Source organism: Moschus berezovskii, chromosome 16, assembly GCF_049115385.1.
Source record: "Moschus berezovskii isolate FMDL1 chromosome 16, NW_MosBer_1.0, whole genome shotgun sequence".
NCBI lineage: Eukaryota > Metazoa > Chordata > Mammalia > Artiodactyla > Moschidae > Moschus > Moschus berezovskii.
The window spans coordinates 595846-618635 of NC_142475.1; the positions used below are offsets into that span (position 1 = coordinate 595846).

The following is a 22790-nucleotide window of genomic DNA, read 5'->3' on the forward strand; positions in this document are numbered from 1 at the left end:
AACGCAGCGGACCCGGGTTCGATCGCTGGGCAGGGAAGACCCCACATGCCATGGGGCAGCTAAGACCGTGCCCGCGGCTGCTGAGCCCGCAGGCCCTAGAGCCCATGCTCTGCACCAGAAGCCACGCGCAGCAGGCAGAGAGAAGCCCCTACTTGTCTCAGCTGGAGCAAGCTCGAGTGCAGTGACAGAGACCCAGCACAGCCTGAAAGAGTGTTTAAACACTTCCCTGACTTATAGAGGCAGCCCCACGACGGTATGGTCAAGCTTAGTTCATTCATTGGCAGTCTCCTGATCACCCACCTCGAGAAACGGGATTAAACCTCCCTAGGATCTGCTGTAACCTGTATGTAATAGATTATTTGAGCCACAAGTTCTTGTATAAGCTTAGAGAATTTCTTCTTATTCCATCTAAAGTAAACACATACACAGGTTTTCTTAATGTCATCCTTTTTTTTTCCTTTTTCTAAATACAGATAAACAGACTTTTAAAAAGATGGTAATGTATAAAATAATAGAAGTTCTTTTTTATTGCTGCCACATACCTGCTTGGGTCTCAGTTTTGTCCCTTTCATATTCGTATTGAGTCCTGGCCCACTGGTTTTCATCACTGCCTCTTACTGTGTTTATATTCCTATCACATGTTTCTTACTGAGTACTCTGTGTATCTGTTTTTCAGATCGTAAAACTAGCTATTTATGGCATGCTGCCAAAAAACCTTCACAGAAGAACTCTGATGCAGAGGTTGCATCTTTTCCCAGATGAAGTAAGTCCTCGAAGGTCCTTTATTAAGCTTTTAATTAAATATTTTCTCATTTTAAAATAATTGTTGTATTTGTTTTCAGTAATTTTATGTTGACTTTTGAAATAGTTTTTTGCATTTTATAGTGAATACACTACAAAAACAATTGCTTCTGTTTTAAATCATAAAGTGAACCATCATTGAACTAAAAATCAAGTCTGTAAGTTCCATATTTTCATTTTAATAGCCACTTTCTTTGGAACAAGGAACTATAATTAGAACCCCTGTTTAATTGAGAGTACTCATAGGTAATTTCCTGAACTACAAAAAAGTATGAATTCAGTTTACTTTTTTGTGACCTGTATAGCCTCTATGAATCATAGATTAATAGCTTGGCTTTGATTGCTAATTATTTCCCATGATATAACTTCAGAATACTTATTCCTACTCAGAACTTGGTCAGCTAAAAAGTACTTGAAAATAAAAAGACAGGTTTATTTATAACTATTATACTGGTATGAGTACAGCTTTTCTCTCTAGTATAATATAAGCATTAGAAGTTCTATATAAAATAGTTGAGTCCAGGCTCTGGAATCAGACTGCCTGGGTTTGAACACACGTCCCACCATTTACTGACTTCGTAGCCGTTACTGTATCTGTCTTCTCGTCTGTGAAATGGGTGTGGTAATTGTACCTACGTCATACAGTTGCTGTAAGAATGGGATGAAACACGTCCCACCATTTACTGACTTGGTAGCCGTTACTGTATCTGTCTTCTCATCTGAGAAATGGGTGTGGTAATTGTACCTACATCACACAGTTGCTGTAAGAATTGGATGAAATCACACTTTTTAGGTACTCAGACCAGGCCCTGGAACAGCAAGCACTAGCTGGTGTCAGTGTTGCGGGCTATAATTGTCTTCATAGTTCCTAGTGAAAGAATAGTATAGAATTCATTCCAGAATATCAAGTTCTGTCAACTGTTCAAGGTACTTGTATGTTCTACTCTTAGCCTGAGTAATGCATAAGTAAATCATTCAGACTTCTACCAAAGTGGCTAATTTATTAGCTTTGCTTTGCATGAATGAGTAGAATAATTTCCCCCTGTTCACTTTACCTCTGAGGTAACAAGCATGGCAGTAGTATCATCATGTAAGGATAAATGACCTTGGGCATGAAATTAAAAGAATTTTAAAACTGTTTCAGATTGTACTTTCAGATATTTTTAGCAACCATGATTTCTAAAAAGGACAAAGAAAATAGTAATGTCATTTTTCCCAGTTATCAAGTTAGATAGGTTTCAGTGTAAATTACTTAAATGATTTCAGCCTATAAAATAAATGAGCCCATTTCCCCAAAAATAGATTGCTAAATTTTCAGAAACTTGACAACACATCTTATTGTCATGGCCACGAGGAAACGGGCACTCAGACACTGCGGGCAGCAGAGCAAAGTGGTGCAGCCCGCACGGGATCCAGGGACCTCGGTGACAGGTAACACACACACTGCGTCAGGAGATGCGTGCTCGGTCTGGCGCTCTCACTTGTAGTGAGTCACCCTGAAGACGCGCACGCACAAGATTGTTGTTTCCATGTGTCCATAATAGCAATGGAAATAAGTGCTTATTCATAAGAAGTTGGGTTAATTATGCTATATCTACTCAGTTGAATACTGTGCAATTATAAAAAAAGGAATGACAGATATCATTGTGACTTGATAAGTAATGCTTTCCAAGATATGTTATTAAGTGAAAAAAAGCAAGATGGAAAAGAATATAGGTGGCATACTACCTTCTATATGCATTTATACATCTGTGTGTTTACACACACACACACAAACACACACACATATCTTTGCATAAAGAAACACAGGAAGAATAAACAAGAAAATGAAGTTGGTTTCTGACTAGATCAAGAGCACAAACACATGGAAGGGGTAGGGAGGAAAGAGAATGAGCTTTTTGGAGAAAAGCCTTTCAGATTATTATAACTTTTTAGGTTTTTTTTTAATCATGTTAAGATTTTATATATTAAAAAAATAAAATGACAGTACCAATAGAAGTAAGCAGAACTCGTTTCCAGACTCTGTTTTCTAAGTGCTATTGCATGTTAAAAGGAACGTGATTCTTAGAGAAGTGGTTGATTCTAGGTCTGGAACAAAAAGAGTTTATTTTGGAGTACACACATGCACAAGGTTATTATTTCTGCTTTGTTTATAATAGCAAAACGATAAGTTACAGAAAGTAAGACCGTGCTCAAAGACCAGCAGAGAAACATCAGCACAGGAGGCAGTGTGAAGTGGTGCCCACGGAACAGATACGGGGCTGCGTGATTCCTGAAATGAATGGGCATAATGACGGATTACTCTGAGTACGAAACAGAAATCTATGAGCCCACAATGACAGTCCAAAAATTATTTTTAACTCATTATAATTTCCCTTCTCCTTTTTTGAGAAGGAAGAGCTCTTTAGAGAAGAATGTCATCTAAAACATGCAGAAAATAATACTGAATTAGAAAAGCCACCATCATCAGTGTATTGCATATCCATTGAGTTAAACATTGTAAAACAGGATATTCACAGAGTTTCAAAACATGCCACAGAGTACTTAACTATTTAAAAAGGGAGAAGATTCTTGTACATTAAAGCCATCTGGTCAATCACCGCCCGTAACCAAGACATTAAATTTATCATCAATATGGGATAAACGATGCCGTACGCCTCCTGCTTCGAATGAAGCATGAAGGCCCGACATAAACTGTATGGTGTCCTGCCAGAAACGCTTAACCTGAATCCAGTCACGAGGAAACAGCTTTACAAATCCAAAGGAAAGAGGGTATTCTGCAATATCGTTGTCCTGGCCTCTTCAAAAATTAATTTCCTAAGAGACAGATAAACCAAGGAAACTCTTCCAATTAAAGGAAACTAAAGAATGAATTATGTATGTTAAACAACGTAATAACAAAATAATTGTAGCATGTGACACTTGACCTTGGATTAGAAAAAGAAAGCTACATAAGACTTCATTAGACCACTTTGGGAAATTTGCATATATACTCTGTGTGTGTATGTATACACACACTATATTACGTTAAAAGATGTCTCGTCAGTGTTAGTTCTCCTGAAGGTGAATTTGTAATGTGGTTATGTCAGAAACAGTTACATTTAGAAGCTGTATATGCTGAGATATTCAGGGATGAAGTATCGGCAGAGAACTCTGACACGGTGCAGTCAGAAAGAGCGTTTGATATGTGTGTGCTTATGAATAGATAGAAAGCAGTCATGCTGTGTCTTAACAATAGTGAATTTAGGTGAAGGCTAGATGAGTTCACTCATTTTCACAACTTTTCTGTAGATTAGAAATTCTCTTAAAGATTGCATAAACTGGGACTCCCCTGGCGGCCCGGAGTTTAGGACTCTGCTTCCACTGCCCAGAGCCCAGAGCCTGGGATCGATCCCTGGTTGGGGAACTGAGATCCTGCTGGCTGCGAGGCGCGGCCAGGAGACAGACACAAGAGCATGAAGAGAAAAACCTGTAAAAAAGGGAAATGATCGCCTCCCCCCGCACCCCGTGCTTCTGTTTTCTACTTTTATTCTTTTCCTCGTTTCCCTCCTTGGCTGACCACCCACTCTGCAAAAGGCATCTCACAGAAAGAGTCTCCCATCAACGCCCTCAGTCAGCCTGTGCGGGCTCCCTTCTCTGGTGCCGGTAAAGGAGCCCTCCCCGCCTTTCTGGCTCCACTTCACTCAGCATCTCCACCCCAACTGTGCACTGACCTCTGTCCATTCTTTCAGTGGGTTCCGTGAACAGTGATGAAATTCGGTAAGCTCATTTCAGTCAGAATTCTGTTCAGTTCCGCAGACACTTAGCAGAAACCCACTGGGTTCTAAATTTTCTGTGCTGAATGAGCAGTTGGCAGTGTTAAAATTGTCTTTGCAAATGTGATCTAAGGATTTTTTTAAATAATTTTCCAAAGAAATGTGAAATACTCATACATTTTCATGAATACCAAACTGGCAGGTAGACTTCCTTCGTAAGTAAAGTTTAAGGAGTAATTAACAGTATTTAATGTGTCCGGGCATCATCTGCTCATTCTTCTGTCTGCTTACACTCGTGTATTTGAATATGCTGGGGAAGGAAAGTTAAATGTTTTTCAAATGCTTTTCAGTGAAGAAACAATTGTGAGTAGTAGCTTTGTATATGTTGATAGTGACCCAGCCTATCCAAACCATAATTTTAAAGTCATTTTAAGTTTTAAAGAAAATCTTTAAATTTTTGCCATATTGGGTTTTAGAATCATCTTACGGTGTAAGAGCTCTGTGATTCCTTGAAACTATTCTTAAATTGTATTTTGATTCTTAGGACAAACTGAGTGACTTGTTTGATGCCATGTGCTTGCCTAGACATTTGATTCCCAGTTATACTATTGCTCTCTGCAGACAAACGTATAGTCATCCTGTTTTTTGAAAATGGTTCAGTTCAGTCGCTCAGTCGTGTCCGACTCTCCACGACCCCATGAATCACCACACCAGGCCTCCCTGTCCATCACCAACTCCCGGAGTACACTCAAACTCATGTCCAGAGTCGGTGATGCCATCCAGCCATCTCATTCTCCGTCGTCCCCTTCTCCTCCTGCCCCCAACCTTTCCTAGCATCAGAGTCTTTTCCAGTGAGTCAACTCGTCGCATGAGGTGGCCAAAGTATTGTGGTTGAAAATGGTTAGGAACACATTAAAAGTGAAAAGAGGGAATTATATCTGCAGTCCCTGTGGAAATGCCCATAGGACACTTCTATATTGATATTTTATTGCTCCTTCAATAGACTCTCCTGAATTAACCTTTCATTCAGATCCACAATATAATTCCTTTCCCTTACTTCTGTTCCAGGAGCACAGTATAAATGTCAATTCTTTTACTTATCCATGCTCTTCGTTGTATCATTCCCCTTATTTAGTCCAGTTCTCTCAAGATGCCTCTCAGATATATGCTTTACTCTTTAGTCTGCTTTTCGTTACTCAGGTTCAGACTTTTTCCCATTTTACCTTTCATTTTTCTGAACATTTGGCCGTATACCCAGCGGGAAGCAGTTCTGGAAGGTGCCATTAGTAAAGGCACCGGGATCTCAGCATAGACCAGTGCACAAGTGGTGGGAGGTGTTTGCTTAGGCGCCGCTGGCGCTGGTGGAGAAGTGAAGCTGGAGAGGGGCTGGGAGTGAGCGCACTAGTGTGGCTCAGGGGTTAGAGCTGCGTCCGGAGAGGTTCTGAGCCAAGGAGAAACTTTGTAAAACTTGGAAGCCTTTAGAAGCCATGATCTTTTGATTTTTCTTTCTGTATCGGCCCCTAGCACAATTTCTGGTTCATAGAAGGAGTTCAGTAAATGCTTGCTGGTTAAATGACTCAAGGATCCAGCAGATTTTCATTTTTGAAAGATTTTTTTTTTTTTTGGCAAAAACATGGAGCATAAATTGAAAAAGCTTGTGGCATTGGAAGCAATAGACCTTGTACAGTCATCAGATGAAACATTATGAGGATGATCCAAGGCAGCGCCTTTCTTGCTGTTGAAAGGAGAAGGAAAAAATTAAACAGTATTCAGAAAAAGTAGAATTTAGTGACCAGACACTTGTCAAAATTGAAGATGTCTAATTCATCATTAGAGATGTTTGTCAAGATTAAAATATAAAATGTGTTATTGTAAACATTCTTCTGTTTATTATTTCTTAATACTTACTAAGAATTACTAAGGATTTCCCTGGTGGCTCAGAGGGTAAAGCATCTGCCTGCAATACAGGGGACTCAGGTTTGATCCTTGGGTCAGGAAGATCCCCTTGAGAAGAGAATGTCTACCCACTCCAGTGTTCTTGCCTGGAGAATTCCATGGACAGAGGAGCCTGGTGGGCCACAGTCCATGGGATCACAGAGAGTCAGACAAAACTAAGTGACTAACACACTTACACACAAGAATTACTAATAAATTATTAAGAATAGATTTTAAGAAAATTAAGCCTAAATTTTTGTTTGATATAGGATATACCAGGAGATATTCTAAAGAATTTAACAGAAGAGCTTCCTCAACCACGAAAAGTGCCCAGACGTCTCGATGAGTACACTCGAGAAGAAATAGAGGCTTTTCCGAGAGTTTGGTCTCCGTAAGTCTTGCTTTTCCTTCCCATCTTTGTTTTTATTGTCTTTTTAACCTGAGGTTAGTGTTTCCTGTTTGCTTACCCAAATGATAAGGTCCTTGAAGGTGGAAAGTGTGAACTTTTTTCACTCCCTTGGATACTTTTTGCAGCTTTTCCCTACAAATAAACTCTAACTGTAGATAGATGGTAGAACCAAAAGTCTCAAAGTCTTAAGACTTTGCTAGGTAAGTGCAAGGATGTTCATAGCGGCCTATAAATTATCAGATATTTTGTTTGGGATGACATAACTTGGATTGATTATAGTCTCTTGGAATGATAAATGAATTGTCTTTACCTAAAACCGAGTAATTCTCCATTTTTGGGATTGCTTCACTAAGCCAAGAATACGATCTAATGAAAGTCATCCATTCTGGATGCTTTTATGGTCTATCCAAGTAGAAGAATAAAGAAAGAAACACTGTTTGTTCTCCTCTGTACCGTGTCTGCCACCTGTGACCAGAAGCCTGCTTAGGTCTAACACATGACTCCCGTCTCGCTGATTCTGGGTGGCTTTGCCTGGCCTGCCAGGCCCTTTGTCACCTCCTTGGCTTAAGTTCTTCTCCCTTCACTGTGCTGGGCTCTCAGTAGCAGACTGTACAGAACTGGCACCCCTTGTGTGCCATTTAGCTCTTCCGTGACTTTCTGCTGTCGCCTCTGCCTGAAACAGCGTGCCCCTCACCTCCTCCTCGGGGAGACTCTCACCCGTTCTTTAGGCATTGGTTCAGACGTCTGTCTCCTCGAAGAAGCCTCCCCTTAACTTCAAGAGCAGACTAAGTGCCCAGGTAGCTCTGTCCTTACATTTACCTCCTCAGGAGCAAGGGCTGCATCGTGTTCATCACTGCATCCGCAGCCCCTCGAGACAGTACCTCACATGACAGGGGCTCAGAAAGGTCTACAGAATTTACACGGGGTTTGCGCAGGTCTGGAGGGAACCACACATCCTCTTTGCTCATCCACAAGTGACAGCTCCTTTTCCCCCAGGATACTTACCCAGTGTACTCTAAACATCTCTCTCTCCATTGGCCCTTTGGCCAGGTAGGTTTGTGGAAATTTGCTTTCCAGAATTAATAGTGTGTCCAGGAATCTAATCCTTGATCTAATTGTTGTGTGTATATATAACTTCACTCTTGGCACACAGAAGTCTTTAGAGTATTCTGTTTTAAATGTTTTTGACTTTGCTGACTTAGTTCAGTTCACCTTTATTAAGTCTGCAAATAATGAGCAAAGTAGTATTATTTGTGATCAGTTATATTAATACTTCCAAATTGCCCAGCACTCTGCTAGATTGTTTACATACGCTGTATGTACTCCTCTCGCCGGAGAGAGAATTGTGTCATTCCTGTTTTTAAGACTGAGTCAGAGGTTTGGCTGATTGTAGTACAGCCTGAATTTGAAACTAATTCCAATCCTGTGTTCTTTCCACAGAAGCAAGCTTTGTCTTTTTCAACAGATATTGTTAGCGCTCTCCTCTGTGCAAGAACCCGTAGGAAGCACTAGGGCACGTGTTGGAGAAATTCCCACTAAAGCAATTATGTCATTCAGTTTCACAGACTTCTGTTGAGTTTATACCTTGTGCTGTAAGTTTGATAGGTGCCAAAGGGATACAGAAGATGAAATGTTTTAAATGTAACTTCTTTCCTGTAATCCTTGAGCTGGGTTAGGCCACCTCCATAGGGTCTTGTTGTAAAAGAATAAATTACTCTACTGTATTTAATCTCATGCAGTTAAACACGTGCCTGCTTATCTGTTTACTGTCACCCCTGACTAGACTCCATGAGGGACCTGTGTGTTGTCTGGTTAGCACTGATCCCAGTGACTGACTCATCAAGTAGGCACTCGGCAGATACTTACTGAAAGAATAAATGAAGAAATAGAGTGTCTTTTTTATCAGGTTTTATAAATGAGGTTAGAAATAATCCTTAGAAGATATGAAGCTATTGATACTTTCAAGAAGGTTACGTTTTAGGAACAGTCACTTTAAGCTGTTCTTAGAGATTTGCATGGTCATGTACTGAAGACACACCCCATCTACCTTCTCCTAGGTAAACTACATAGAAGTTATATTTATCCACGTAAACAGAACATTTTTCTAGGAAGACGTTAACATTTTTTTGTTTTTTATTTTTATTTATTTATTTTTGAAATTAATTTATTATTTATTGGCGGCAAATTATTTTACAATATTATATTGGTTGGTTTTGCCATACATTGACATGAATTCGCCCCGGGTTTACATAAGTTCCCCCTCCTGAACCCCCCTCCCACCTCCCTCCTCCCTTTATCCTCCCTCTGGGTCATCCCCGCATGCCAGCCCCGAGCATCCTATAACATGCATTGACCCTGAACTAGTGATTCATTTCACATATGACAACATACGTGTTTCAGTGCCATTCTCCCAAATCATCCCACCCTCACCCTCTCCCACAGAGTCCCAAAGACTGTTCTATACATCTGTGTCTCTTTTGCTGTCTCGTATACAGGGTTATCATTTGCATCTTCCTAAATTCCATATATATGCGTTAGTATGCTATATTGGTGTTTTTCTTTCTGGCTTACTTCACTCTGTATAATAGGCTCCAGTTTCATCCACCTCATTAGAACTGATTCAAATGTATTCTTTTTTAATGGCTGAATAGTACTCCATTGTGTATATGTACCAAAGCTTTCTTATCCATTCGTCTGCAGATGGACATCTAGGTTGCTTCCATGTCCTGGCTATTATAAACAGTGCTGCAATGAACATTGGAGTACATGTGTCTCTTTCAATTCTGGTTTCCTCGGTGTGTATGCCCAGGAGTGCGATTGCTGGATCATATGGCAGTTCTATTTCCAGTTTTTTGAGGAATCTCCACACTGTTCTCCATAGTGGCTCTACTAGTTTGCATTCCCACCAACAGTGTAAGAGGGTTTTTTTAAAGTTCTTTAATGGAGATGTGGAATTTGCCACAATTTAAATTAATCCTTAACTTCTAGAAGTCACTTATTGGCTTAAATTTACCACTCTGAAACCTTTTCTTTACTAAAAATCCACAATAAAATAGACTGCCTGTAACATAGACAACATTTACTTAGAACATAATAACTCTGGAAAAAGCAGACTCAGGCACTCAGTGGAAAAAATGTTTTAATTTGGGGGTTTTTCTAAATGTTCGTTGCAGAAAATAAAAATAAGATATGAACATAAGTAAATAATATCACCATGCTTAACGTTTTGGTGTGCGCGCTTCGTGTTTCTCTGTGTTAGTGTTTGCGCTGTGTGTTTGTATGTTTTACAAACTCAGGGAATCATGATTTTGCGCAAAATATTCTATCACTGCACGTTTTCCCGATTACACGATTTTTTTTTCCCCCACAAGCATGATCTTCAGTGGCTGTAAGATATGATACCAGTTTTATTCTGTAAATCTAAATATCTCGTACCTGATTTTCTTACAGAAACCCTGTCATAATTCTTACCAAGATGGGAAATGGTCTTTTTTTTAGAGACTGGAAACACCAAAGGTGCTCTTCAGTTGTGTGACCAAACACATGTTATGCATGTGGCCTTGCATATCGTGAGTGTTCTAAAGTATGTTGTAAGTGAGTTACACCAGTATAATGGTATAATAACCATTCACAGCAAGTTATATTCAATGTTATTTTAGTCAAAGAGTACTGATCAAACAGCTTGTTTTATTACTAAATTAAAACAAGCTAGAAGGTGACTGAGTGCCTTCATTATATTAAGGGAAGTAGAAAGGGCTTTTCTAGAATTATTTTCAAGGAGACTTTTAGTGAAACTTGGAGCCGCCTGGTCCATTTTTGAGTTATTATTCTGGGAATGGATTTTCCTGCCCCTTCTTTCCATTCCAGGTTTCCGTGTGGCAGGAATACACATTAGACACCAGACTTTCCTGTGTGCTTTAATAAAGTGTGATCTTTCCTCACCACTAGCCACACAGTATCTGTTAACTTATTTGAGTATACACTTACTGCAATTACAGGTATACTAGTTATTAAATTGTTCGACATTTTATTCTTCTGAGTATTAGAGCTGACACCAAGTCTAATTTTTTTTTTAAAGTCACACAATGCATATGACCAGGAAAAATATATATATACATTTTTGTATCAACCAAAAACTTATTGCCTAAGAAACAGATGCTCTTTTAGGTCAGGGCTGTCTGATAGACTTTTCACGTTGATGCGTAGCTGAGCTAATACAGTAGCTGCTGGCTTCCTGTGACTCTTGAACACTTACACTGTAGCTAGTGTATCTGAGAATTGAACTTTCAAGTTTACATGTGTAATTTGACTTAAGTTTTAGTAGCCTCATGTGGCTTGTTGTGTTCAGTCACTAAGTCGTGTCTCTTTTGCAACCCCGTGGACTGTAGCCTACCAGGCTTCTCTGTCCATGGGATTTCCCGAGTGAGAACTCTGCAGGGGGTTGCCCCCTCCTTCTCCAGGGGACCTCCCCCACCCAGGGACTGAACCCATGTCTCCTGCACTGCAGGCAGGTTCTTGACCACTGAGCCACCAGGGAAGCCCCTCGTGTGGCTGCTGCTGCTGCTACTGCTAAGTCACTTCAGTCGTGTCCGACTCTGTGTGACCCCATAGACGGAAGCCCACCAGGCTCCCCTGTCCCTGGGATTCTCCAGGCAAGAACACTGGAGTGGGTTGCCATTTCCTTCTCCAATGTGTGAAAGTGAAAAGTGAAAGTGAAGTCTCTCAGTCGTGTCCGACCCATAGCGACCCCACGGACTGCAGCCCACCAGGCTCCTCCGTCCGTGGGATTTTTTAGGCAAGAGTACTGGAGTGGCTTGCCATTGCCTTCTCCGCCTCGTGTGGCTAGTGACTGCTTTAAGGGGCTGTGCTGTTTCAGTGGTTTACTGCTTAATAAAGTTCAAGTATAAAATAGGAGATATATTAGGATCACAGTTAAAATATTTGATACACCATGCAATCCTTAAAAATGGGATTCCCCATTACTAATAGATTGGCTTTTATGAGAAAAAATTTTTTTTCTTTTAGAGAAGGAACCAACTTAAAATATGCTTTTGTTCCACCCCAAATAGCTAAGGCAAGAATATAATCTTCCTTTGGAACGTAATAATTGGAAATTATTCAAGATAGATATGACAGGTAACCTGCAGAGACTTGACTGAAACGAATGTCCCTAGATTGCACTATAAATAAATAGACATGAAAATAGCTTGCTCTGGTTTCTGTTTCCCTAGCAATAAAACCTAACACATTTATAGTATAAAAATGTACATTTTGTAATTGCAACTATTATTAGCTTTTGGTTCAGTGTAAGCTCTTCAGCTTTTCTGTTAGAGATGAAAATCTTCTGAGCAGCAATAACAGTTGTCAGAGGAAGCTTTGAATGACCTTGAAACCAAGTCACCCAGTAGGTGACTAACAAAATTGTATGGATCTTAATTGAATAGCTAATCATTTTAAATCACTTAAAAAGTTACATTCCCTCAGGGCTAACTTTAGCATACTCTAGATTTTCTTATGCTGGTTGGTTGTTTATTTTTAAAACAATGGTATACAAGACGGAAAGAAGCTGATATTTACGAGGAAACTATAAATATGTCGTTTGACTAAAAGCCGTTTTCTCAGATGAGAAGTGTCGTCCCCGCACCTCGCTTCCTAAATCAGTGTGTATCCTTGGTGTGTCGGCAGTTTTTACATCTCATGGATATATAAACTGTGTTAGAGAATGTCATGTTAAAGTATGTTACGAAGTTTTATTTTGCATTTCCTGATGGTACAAGGGTGAACATGGTGACTGCATGGCGTGCGCTGAGAGCTTGCTCCTCAAGGGGATCATGGCTCTGTCTCTTCTCACGGTTCAGTTGCCTGAGGTACATGGTCAGCTTATTTTAATTCTGTCAGTAATTATTTCCAGGATCACTGAGGTTTTGCCATCACGTTACAAAACCACAACAATCATGGAAATTATAATGCTGTCACTGTAATGGAAATTTTTCATTATGTAGGGTAAAAATAAAACTTGTTTCATTTGAAACTTCTTTAATTTTCAGTTTTTCAAAATTCTGTAGGAGAGCTTTTCTTTCGAAAAAACTAGGTGTGGGGAAAATTTCAACTTGAATTGCTTCACAGTATCCCAGAATGATGAAACAAAACCAAAAAAGAAATGTGGTTTTTTTTTAACTCCTCACCCATTAAATCCATGATGCTTTGTTTTAAGCATAGCCCTCACCTTTGCAGAGAAACCAAGTGTGGAGAGTCTCAGCCTCCGTGAATGCTTGCAGACAGACTGTGGGATGAGAGCCTCGACCCTGGTCTGACACTGCCCACAGAGCGCCCTTAGGCGTGATCCTGGGCCGGGGGAGGCTGCGAGGGTGACGGCCCTGCAGTCGTCTTTGCTGAAACCAGGGTTAGACTTAGGCAATTTAACGGTTCATCCATCCAGCTCTGTGGAAAGGAAAACAGAGCCAGGAATGAAAGCGCGGCAGAGAGGGACCTGGTGAGCATCCCATCCAGGCGGTGAGCATCCCATCCAGTCAGTGTGCATCCCTGGAAGAGGCAGGGACGTGAGCTTTCTGCTTGCCCTTCTGTGAGAAAGCTGTTCATCCCCCAAATCTGCCCATTAAAAAAAATAATAATTTCACCTATGGCTTTATAAAAATGTGCTTCAGATCAGAGACTTTATTAAAGAGAGTGGAGAGGAGTTTTACCTTTTCAAAACCCAGAACTGGGATCTGGGCATCTTCAAGATTTTCCATAATTGTATGCTAGTCTAGTCATGTGGCATTTTCCTGCAAGATTTAACTTAATTTTGCTACTCTTCACAGTCAGAAGTTATTGGCTAGACTCGGGGAGCAAGTTTACGTTCCAACTTTTCCATCATTTCAACCAGCTCAGCATTGGCTTAAACCATAGACCTCAACATTTCCAGTCCTGAATTTTGCTCAAATCAAGCCTTCTAAACTATACTGTTCTTTTGGATAGGAACACATTAGGACTGGTTGCTAAAATAAAAAGCAATCTCTGTGTAAGAAACCAAGACCAAATTATTTATATTCCCTAGCCAATAGAGCTATGACTTAAAAGTGACAGTTGAGTCCAACAATAATTCCTATTCATTTTAATTGAAAAAAAACATTGATCTTTAAAGAAGTCAAACAACCTTTCTTTATATTGGAGTGTCGTTCATTTACAATGCTGTGTTAGTTTCAGGCGTATGACAGTTACAGAGACACAGATGGCTGTTCTGTTTCAGATTCTCTCCCCATGTAGGTTATTACAGAGTATCGAGTCAACTTCCCTGTGCTATACAGCAGGCCCTTGTCGGTTATCTGTTTTATATATAACAGTGTGTATACGGGCTTCCCTGTGGCTCAGCTGGTAAAGAATCTGCCTGCAGTGTGGGAGACCTGGGTTCAGTCCTGGGTCGGGCAGATCTCCTGGAGGAAGGCACGGCTGCCCACTCCAGTGTTCTTGCCCGGAGAATCCCATGGACGAGGAGCCTGGCGGGCTGCAGTCCCTGGGTCACGAGGAGTCGGACACGACTGACTAAGCACACAGCACAGTATGCGTGTGTTAACCCTGGCCTCCTGATTTACCCTCCCCATTTCCCCTTTGGTTACCATAAATTTGTTTCCTATGTCTGTGAGTCTCTTTCCATTTTGCAAGTAAGTTCGTTTGTATCATTTTTTAGATTCCACACACAAGTGATATCATGTGATATTTGTCTTTGCTTATGATAATCTCTAGATCCATCCATGTTGCTGCAAATGGCAGTGTTTCATTCTTTTTATGGCTGAGCAATACTCCATTGTACCTAAAAGTGAGTTTAGTTTTTAAAAGAATTCCTATTGAACGTTTTCTGGTCAGGCTGGTGGTACAGTGTGTAGGTGAGTGAGTCTGGCGGCACCGTTGCTCTGCCTGTTACCTGTACAGCTGACATCTTCAGTTCGAGGAATATGTGATGTGACCAGATTTCCTGGGATGGTTTATTCTACATAGTTCCATTCTTCCAGTGAAAGTGACTTAAAACTCTTGTCAAAGTGACCATTTCTATCTCTTAAGATTATTCCACCATCCAGATGTTATCCTAGTCTTTTAACTGTTTTCTTGGAGTGAGCATTTTACTGACAAATGTTATTTAGAAGTGAAGAGATATAAAGCCTAAAGGAGAGTAAAGTATTTTGAAATTGATTACACTTAAGTTATACTCAGTTTCATGAATTTACAACAGAAATTTGAATCCTATTTTTCCTTTGGAAAATGAATTCATCATAATGGGATGAATACTGTTGTATCTTTATTTGAACTACAATATAAACCATGTGTTTTATAGCTTTATGTTTCATTTTATTCAAAAACACAAATGCATTTTTTCCTGTCATTTTACAATGAAAGCTAAAATTTCCAAAAAGATTTTTCCTGAACTCAGAAGATTCTTTCGTAGAAATGTCCCCAGTTTCAAGATAATACAGATGTGTTGGTTTCTTAGCATTTTTGTGTTCTGAACTTGAGTGTCTTCATTTTTGAGATGTGTCTGCTTCATTTTAACAAGTGACAGTGTTGTGCTTGTGTAATTTGATGCGTGGCAGCTAGTGTTTTGCATGTGGATATGTGGTAAAGGATCTGCTATAGGAAATGGGGTACCACGTGAGCTGTGGTATGATTTCAGACGCCCAAGCAATCACAAGCACCATAGGGTACTTTCTACAGCTCCCTCAGGCCTTTGCGTCCTCATTCGAAAAAAGGGGTAATATCATTGTGCAAAGCTACATTGCTTTTAAAGGCAGCTTTCTGCTGGTGACAAGTATTAAGTTCTATGTGAGTTGTTGTTGGAAAGCATTGAATACCTATGAAAGTTCAGCACACTTGAGAAAATGAATTAGAGAAAGTCTCAACGTAGGCAAATTCTTTGAAGATTCGTTAATCTCCCAAGCAAACCCTAAGTGTGCATATGAGAACGTCAGACTTCAGCTTCCCCTTCAGGGTCAGTGTGTGTGTGTCTCCCGCTGTTAAACGCGCTCTCTGAAGGCAGGCTGTGGCTCGCCCTCTGCTATTTCCGCGCCCACTATGGACCTGATGCTCAGGAATCCTGGTTGAAGGAGACTGAATGAGCCCTCTCTTAAAGAGGGATTGACTTTTAATTCATTGTGTGATGAATTCATATCTCGGTCTTTGTCGCTTATTTAAATATCGCTCAATGCCTCTAGCTAAACTACAGTTTCCTCTCAGCAGCCTGACTGGTGCAGCTCTGGTGTACCCCATTTTGGATACTTTGTATTACATATATCAAGAAAATATCATGCTGATTTCATTCATTTAAGTTTTATTTCTATCAGTAACTTTCTATTAAGAATTAATAGGTATTAGCTTTTTATAACAGCATTTGAAATGTCTCCCAAAGTTTTCCTGAGGTTCTAAACTATTATAAAATGAAAGCTGTTAATTATTTACAAATTGTTGTTCAGTCGCTAAGTCCTGTCTCTTTGCAACTCCATGGACTGAAATCCAGCAGGCTTCTCTTTCCGTGGGTTCTTCAGGCAAGAATACTGGAGTGAATTGCCATTTTCCTACTCCAGGAGTTCTTTCTGGACCAGAGATCGAACCCACGTCTCCTGTGTTGGCAGGGGGTTCTGTAGCGCTGAGCCCCCAAGACAGCAGCCCACCAGGCTCCCCCGTCCCTGGGATTCTCCAGAAGGATGCTGTGTATCAGTTGGAATTGTCTCCTGCTAATAAGGAATTGTGTTCTCTTCTATGAGGCACAGCTCAGCTTTAGAAGTTTCTGCTGAAAGTGCTTCTTCAGCATCTCTGGTCCCTCCCGTGTCTAAGGAATAGCTCTGTGGGAGGCTGAGGTCCATGCACCAGAACTGCACCACAGGGAAGCTCGTAAGAAATGCAGAATCGTGACCTTTTAGAGACTCAACTGAGTCAGCGTCTGCATTTGCACAAGAGCCCAAGTGATGCACACGCCCACTGAAGTTGGAAATGCACTCCGGCGCATGGCCCTCCCTCCCTTTCTTGTACTGTCTTGGGTTGCCTTCTTGGGTGGGGGGGACTGAGCAGGCCAAGGTGTTGTCTGCTCCTGCTTTCATCTGTGTGGGTGGAGAGAGAAATAGAGCCGCATTTACTGTAAATGCTTCCTCCTTCCCTCAGGGGCACCTCCTGGAGCCGGGTCATATTCTTCATTGCCTCCCACATAAGTTGATTCTTCCAGCTCTGCTAACATCTAAAACATCTAGTCCCTTGGCCATGATAGTGTTCTTTACACCACCCTCACCTCCGAAATAAATTAATCAACTGCAAAAGACTCCAAAAGGGGAAAGGGTGAATTTATGAACACGGTGACATTTTCAGGCAGTCACTACAATGATGAGTATCTTAAAGCCTCCACAGCATGCAGGCTGCGGTCCTAATTGCTGGACGCGTAGATGGATTCTGTCGGGACTGTGCCTCCGTGATGGGCACACATGAGCAGAACGGGGCTTGCGAGCAGGGGTCAGAGGTCTGCAGTGGCGCCATGCCCTGCCCTGCTGGCTGCGCGTCCTTCGGCCCCTCAGCTCCTCTGAGCGTCCGCCGCGTCAGCCGTGTGGGGCTGACCGCAGTGTCTTGCTCACTGTGTGGCGCAGTTAATGTACTTCACGGCATCGAAGCACCCGGCACTGTTATCTGCATAGACACCAGCTATTGCTTACATTCAGAGCAGTATCTACTCGTTTACGTAGGGCAAGCGCAGTTTGAGAAACTGTAAGAAGAAGCAAGCATGGAGTTCCCTGGCAGTCTCAGGGAATAGAGCCCTGCCTCAGAAAGGAAGAGTTGTGTAGGGTTTTCCAGAACGTGTGATTTTGTGGGTGGGTTTTGCAGGATTACTCAAGTCTGCCAGGCAGGGAAATGTAAAAGATATTTCAAATGCAGAAAATACCAAGTGCCCAAGTCCAGGGGTGTGAAAGTTCTTACCTGGGCAGCAGCAGGGAGTGTTGTGGGGCCAGGACAGACAGGCTGTGGGAGAATGACTTGGCCAGTTACCTGGGGCCATTACAGATTTTGTGTGGACTTCTGAGACGTGTGGCTCTGACAAAGCGTGGAGAGCTGGCGAACATGCTTCCACTGGGGAGGTGGGATAGCAGTCTGTGTTAGAGCCTCGGGCGAGGTCAGCTGCTGTGGCCATAGAGGAGCCGTCTGTGTCCGAGACTCCTGGGAGATCGGGCCTTCAGGCGCTATGGCCGTAGAGGAGCCGTCTGTGTCCGAGACTCTCAGATGTCTTTCCCTTTCCCCGTTTCTCCTGAACTCCAAATCCTGCTTAGTGGCTGCCTGCCATGTCCAGATAGCATGTACAAAACCACGCTGCTTCCCTTCAAACTCTGTTCTTCTGCCTGTAGTCCCCCTCCTGAAAAAACAGATAGCATTGCCGTTTCCCAAGTTCTTCAAGCTGAAGATTAACTGCAGCAGCTCCTTCCTCTGTGGCGTCCCTGCACTCTCTCCCTTCCCTGGACGAGCTGGCCTTCTCCTTCTTCAGTCCCCAGTCCTGACGGGCCTCATCTCCATCCTCCGCGCTGTCTCCACAGGGTCGTGAAGCAGCATGGAGCTTTGTTAGCCCCCTTTCCTTCAGGTCACAATCAGCATGTTTTACCTGACAGCTCACAGCCTTCACTCATGCTTCCTATTCGACCCCTAAGTCCCACTGACAGGCACTTTCGTCATCTCATTGAGAATAAATTGACTTTTGGTGTGGAAACCACCAGACTCTGACTAAGCTCGTTTAAGTGGAATTGTAGAAACTCCTTGTCAGGACTCCTTGTTAGGATCTTAGATTTCCTTCCAATGGCATCACCACCGCCCTTTTTAATTATATGAACCAGCTGGATGGGAGGAGAAACTGTTTCTTTGGTGTCTCTTGACTGGGAGCGTGGACTGTATTGAGTCACACACCCAAGACTAAAAGGGCACATTTTGGAGCCCCTTCCAGTTATTTACCACGTTGTCACTTCCCAGACTTTGGATTCAGTTTTTGCGTTTGAAAAGAGATTCCAAAAACAGCAACAAAACGCTGCAGTTTCTCGTGTTACCGAATGATGATGGTGAAGCACGCTTGGACACTTTTAAAGTATAATGTCATTCATTTACTTAGATACCAGCAGCTGCTCTTCCTGTCTGGGCCATCTGGTCTTTTTTTTTTTTTTTTTTTTTTTTAGTTTTAATACACTATAAATGTAGAAAGGGTGAGATAAGTTGTTTCAGGGCAAACAGAGTTCACCTTTTAAAGGAATTCAACCTATCAAATATTTTTACAGCTGTTTCAGAAATATCTATTTAGTTTCAGTTCAGTTCAGTTCAGTCGCTTAGTCGTGTCTGACTGTTTGCGACCCGATGAATCACAGCACGCTAGGACTCCCTGTCCATCACCAACTCCCGGAGTTCACTCAAACTCATGTCCATCGAGTCGGTGATGCCATCCAGCCATCTCATGCTCTGTCGTCCCCGTCTCCTCCCACCCCCAATCCTTCCCAGCATCAGAGTCTTTTCCAGTGAGTCAACTCGTCACATGAAGTGGCCAAAGTATTGGAGTTTCAGCTTCAGCATCAGTCCTTCCAATGAACACCCAGAATTGATCTCCTTTAGAATGGACTGGTTGGATCTCCTTGCAGTCCAAGGGACTCTCAAGAGTCTTCTCTAACACCACAGTTCAAAAGCATCGATTCTTCGGCGATCAGCTTTCTTCACAGTCCAACTCTCACATCCATACATAACCATGGGAAAAATCATAGCCTTGACTAGACGGACCTTGGTTGGCAAAGTAATGTCTCTGCTTTTTAATATGCTATCTAGGCTGGTCATAACTTTCCTTCCAAGGAGTAAGCGTCTTTTAATTTCATGGCTGCAATCAGCATCCGCAGTGATTCTGGAGCCCAAAAAAATAAAGTGTGACACTGTTTCCACTGTTTCCCCATCTATTTCCCATGAAGTGATGGGACCATATGCCATGATCTTCATTTTCTGAATGTTGAGCTTCAAGCCAACCTTTTCACTCTCCTCTTTCACTTTCATCAAGAGGCCTTTGAGTTCCTCTTCACTTTCTGCCATAAGGGTGGTGTCATCTGCATATCTGAGGTTATTGATATTTCTCCCAGCAATCTTGATTCCAGCTTGTGCTTCTTCCAGCCCTGCGTTCCTCATGATGTACTCTGCATAGAAGTTAAATAAGCAGGGTGACAATATACAACCTTAACGTACTCCTTTTCCTATTTGGAACCAGTCTGTTGTTCCATGTCCAGTTCTAACTGTTGCTTCCTGACCTGCATACAGGTGTCTCAAAAGGCAGGTCAGGTGGTCTGGGATTCCCATCTCTTTCAGAATGTTCCACAGTTTATTGTTTAGTTTACTATTACTAAACAACTGTTTAGTTTACTTATTACTGAATTCCTTCTGAAAATTCCACAGGCGTCCAGTACCTACAAATACACTACTCTGTAAAAGATAATGAGACACAAACACTTCTTACATTTTGTAAGTTCCTTTCCCTCATTTTCTCCATTTTCGAAATTTAACATTTCTCTGAAAATGTTCTTTGTTTTAATTCACTACCAGAAGGAACTGTCAGGTAAGATTAATCCTATAAATATATAAATGAAGAAAAGACCTTATGTATGTATATAGTAAAAGACCATATATATACATATACATACATATATGTAATAAATGTATGTGCAATTAAAATACCAAAGGACTGGTGTTTATACATTTGTTTTGTATGCTGTTATATTGAAAATTAAATTTAGTGTATGATAATATAAATAGGGAAGTTATTTGCTCATTCAGAATTTGCTATTATTAGTTAAATCCATATCTTTGTATATAATCCTTTCTATTAAAAGGGCTTTGGGAAAATTGAATTCAGGCTTATTTGTGCATACATTCATGTATAGGCACATGGGAGCCTATATTTATACTCTCAAAAGAACTTGGAAATTGCCACATAACTATTCTACTTTGCAGTAATTTGGCCTTAATGTTTTTCACCAAAAATTTAGACATAATATTTGGAGATATTTCTTGGTGAACAGTTGCTTTCATTTTAAATTGGAAAAATAATCTTCCTGCATCAGGCAGGAGAAAGTGAAATAATGAGTTGTTAAAAAAAATAAGCCCTGATTTTTGTCTTTCAGACCTGAGGACTATCGGCTATAGGAGGGAGAAGATTTCAGAAAATAACGGTGTGGTGCTTGAAACTCCTTCCTCAGGGCAGGATGAAGCAATAGCTGCCTTCTGACAGGAAACCTGCTCTGGGGGCTGAAAGTTTGTGGGGAAAGGTTGGGAAGGGATATTGCTTTATTAGGAAATTGCAGTAAAATGTTATTTTGTAGAATTGTTTTATTGTATAATGTGATTTGAATGTTGCAAATGATAATAAAACTGCCCTTGCTTAGTTCAGTGTCTCATTTAATGGGAAAAGCAGACCCAGGTAGCACGGCAGCTGTGATCGCCAAGTGCCCGTCATCGCACCTCCTCAGCTCAGCTCCCGGATCTGGACGCCTGGGGACAAGGCCCTCCGCACGTCTCCTTTCAGGGACTGTTGTATCTAACCCACCAGCTCAGCAAAGCAGGGCTTGCCCAAACTCTTTTCACACTGCTTCACCTTTTTCTGTGTCCCGTAGAGCTTCCTGTTTCCATGTCTGCTCCCCGAAACCTCACTGTCCCACCTGCGACGCTGTGTGTCCACGTCTCTCCTGTTGGCTCCTCTTCACTTCTGTCCTGGGCTCTGGGACTGGCCCTGCTGGGATCAGTGTGTCCAGCAAAGTCTCCTCTCTGGAAATTCAGTGGCTAAGACCCTGCGTTTGCGGTTTTTTATGGTGGTGTGCCCTAGCCAGTCGAGGAGCGGGTTTCAGACCACTTTTGCTCATGCAGCAGACATACACTAAGCCTGATCCAGGCGTGGGGAGCAGAAGTCACAGGTCTCCCCTGCACCTTCACACCCTCCAGAGGGCCTGCTGTCTGTCGCGGGTGGAAAGGAGCTGGGGATTGGCCCGCACATGCATCCCTGCACCTGGGAGTTGTAGGTGCTGAAGTGACATGTAAGCTACAATTTAAGTCCACTTGGGGGAAAGTAGTAACATTAAACATAAAGCATCGCTCTTAAGCACCTTTAACGGGCCAAACACAGCTGCTTTATATAAATTAAAATTAATTCCTACATAAACCAATATTGTACATAAGATGACCCTCCATACTTAAAAATGGGCACGACAAGGTGGCAATAAATAGCTTGACCACATCACAGAGCTGCAGAGTGGTGCAATTGGGACTTGAGTCCAGGCAGTCCGGCTCAGAAGGCCACGAAGAGGAGAAAAAGTGAGTATGTATGTATCACAAATTCAAGAATAAAGTAACCATGACCTGCTACAAGTCAACAGCTACTGTTCATGATGAACTGGCAGTTAACGTTTCAGACTTTTGGACCAGAAAGAAGCCCCACCCCTTACTTTAGACGTGTGATGTTGGGTGTGAGCCGGTGTGGAAAAAGCCCCCAGCTCCTGCTAGAGCAGCTTTCGCAGGGAGGGTTTCTGTATCCCCAAAAGAGGTGTACCTCAGGCACCTAGAACCATGCCCGGCACATCTCAGGAGGCGGAGGAGGCGCAGGCCTGATCCCTTGGTTGGGAAGATCCCCTAGAAATGAAAATGGCAACCAGCTCCGGTATTCTTGTTTAGAAATCCCCGTGGACAGAGGAACCTGGTGGGCTCCAGTCCATGGGGTCCCAAAGACTCAGACACGACTGATCACAAACAGGCCTGTCATAGCATCAACCCTGCACTTCCATGGATGCAGAAGTAGCGGGTGCAGGGGGCTTCTGATGCCACAGTGTGAAGGACTCGGGTTTTCAGATGTTGGCATCCACAGGGAGTCC

General features: G+C 41.9%; 1 protein-coding gene across 3 annotated transcripts in view; it reads left to right on the forward strand.

The window, feature by feature from the left end:
- MRPL13 (mitochondrial ribosomal protein L13) overlaps positions 1–21313 on the forward strand; it is a 42205-nt gene extending 20892 nt beyond the window's left edge. For all 3 annotated transcript variants that reach the window (XM_055431759.2, XM_055431757.2, XM_055431758.2), the window contains 3 exons: positions 677–763; positions 6761–6882; positions 21054–21313. In XM_055431759.2, the coding sequence (XP_055287734.2) occupies positions 677–763; positions 6761–6882; positions 21054–21075 (231 nt within the window). In that variant the 3' untranslated portion in view covers positions 21076–21313. The remainder of the gene's footprint in view (positions 1–676; positions 764–6760; positions 6883–21053) is intronic.
- The last annotated feature ends 1477 nt before the right edge of the window (positions 21314–22790 follow it).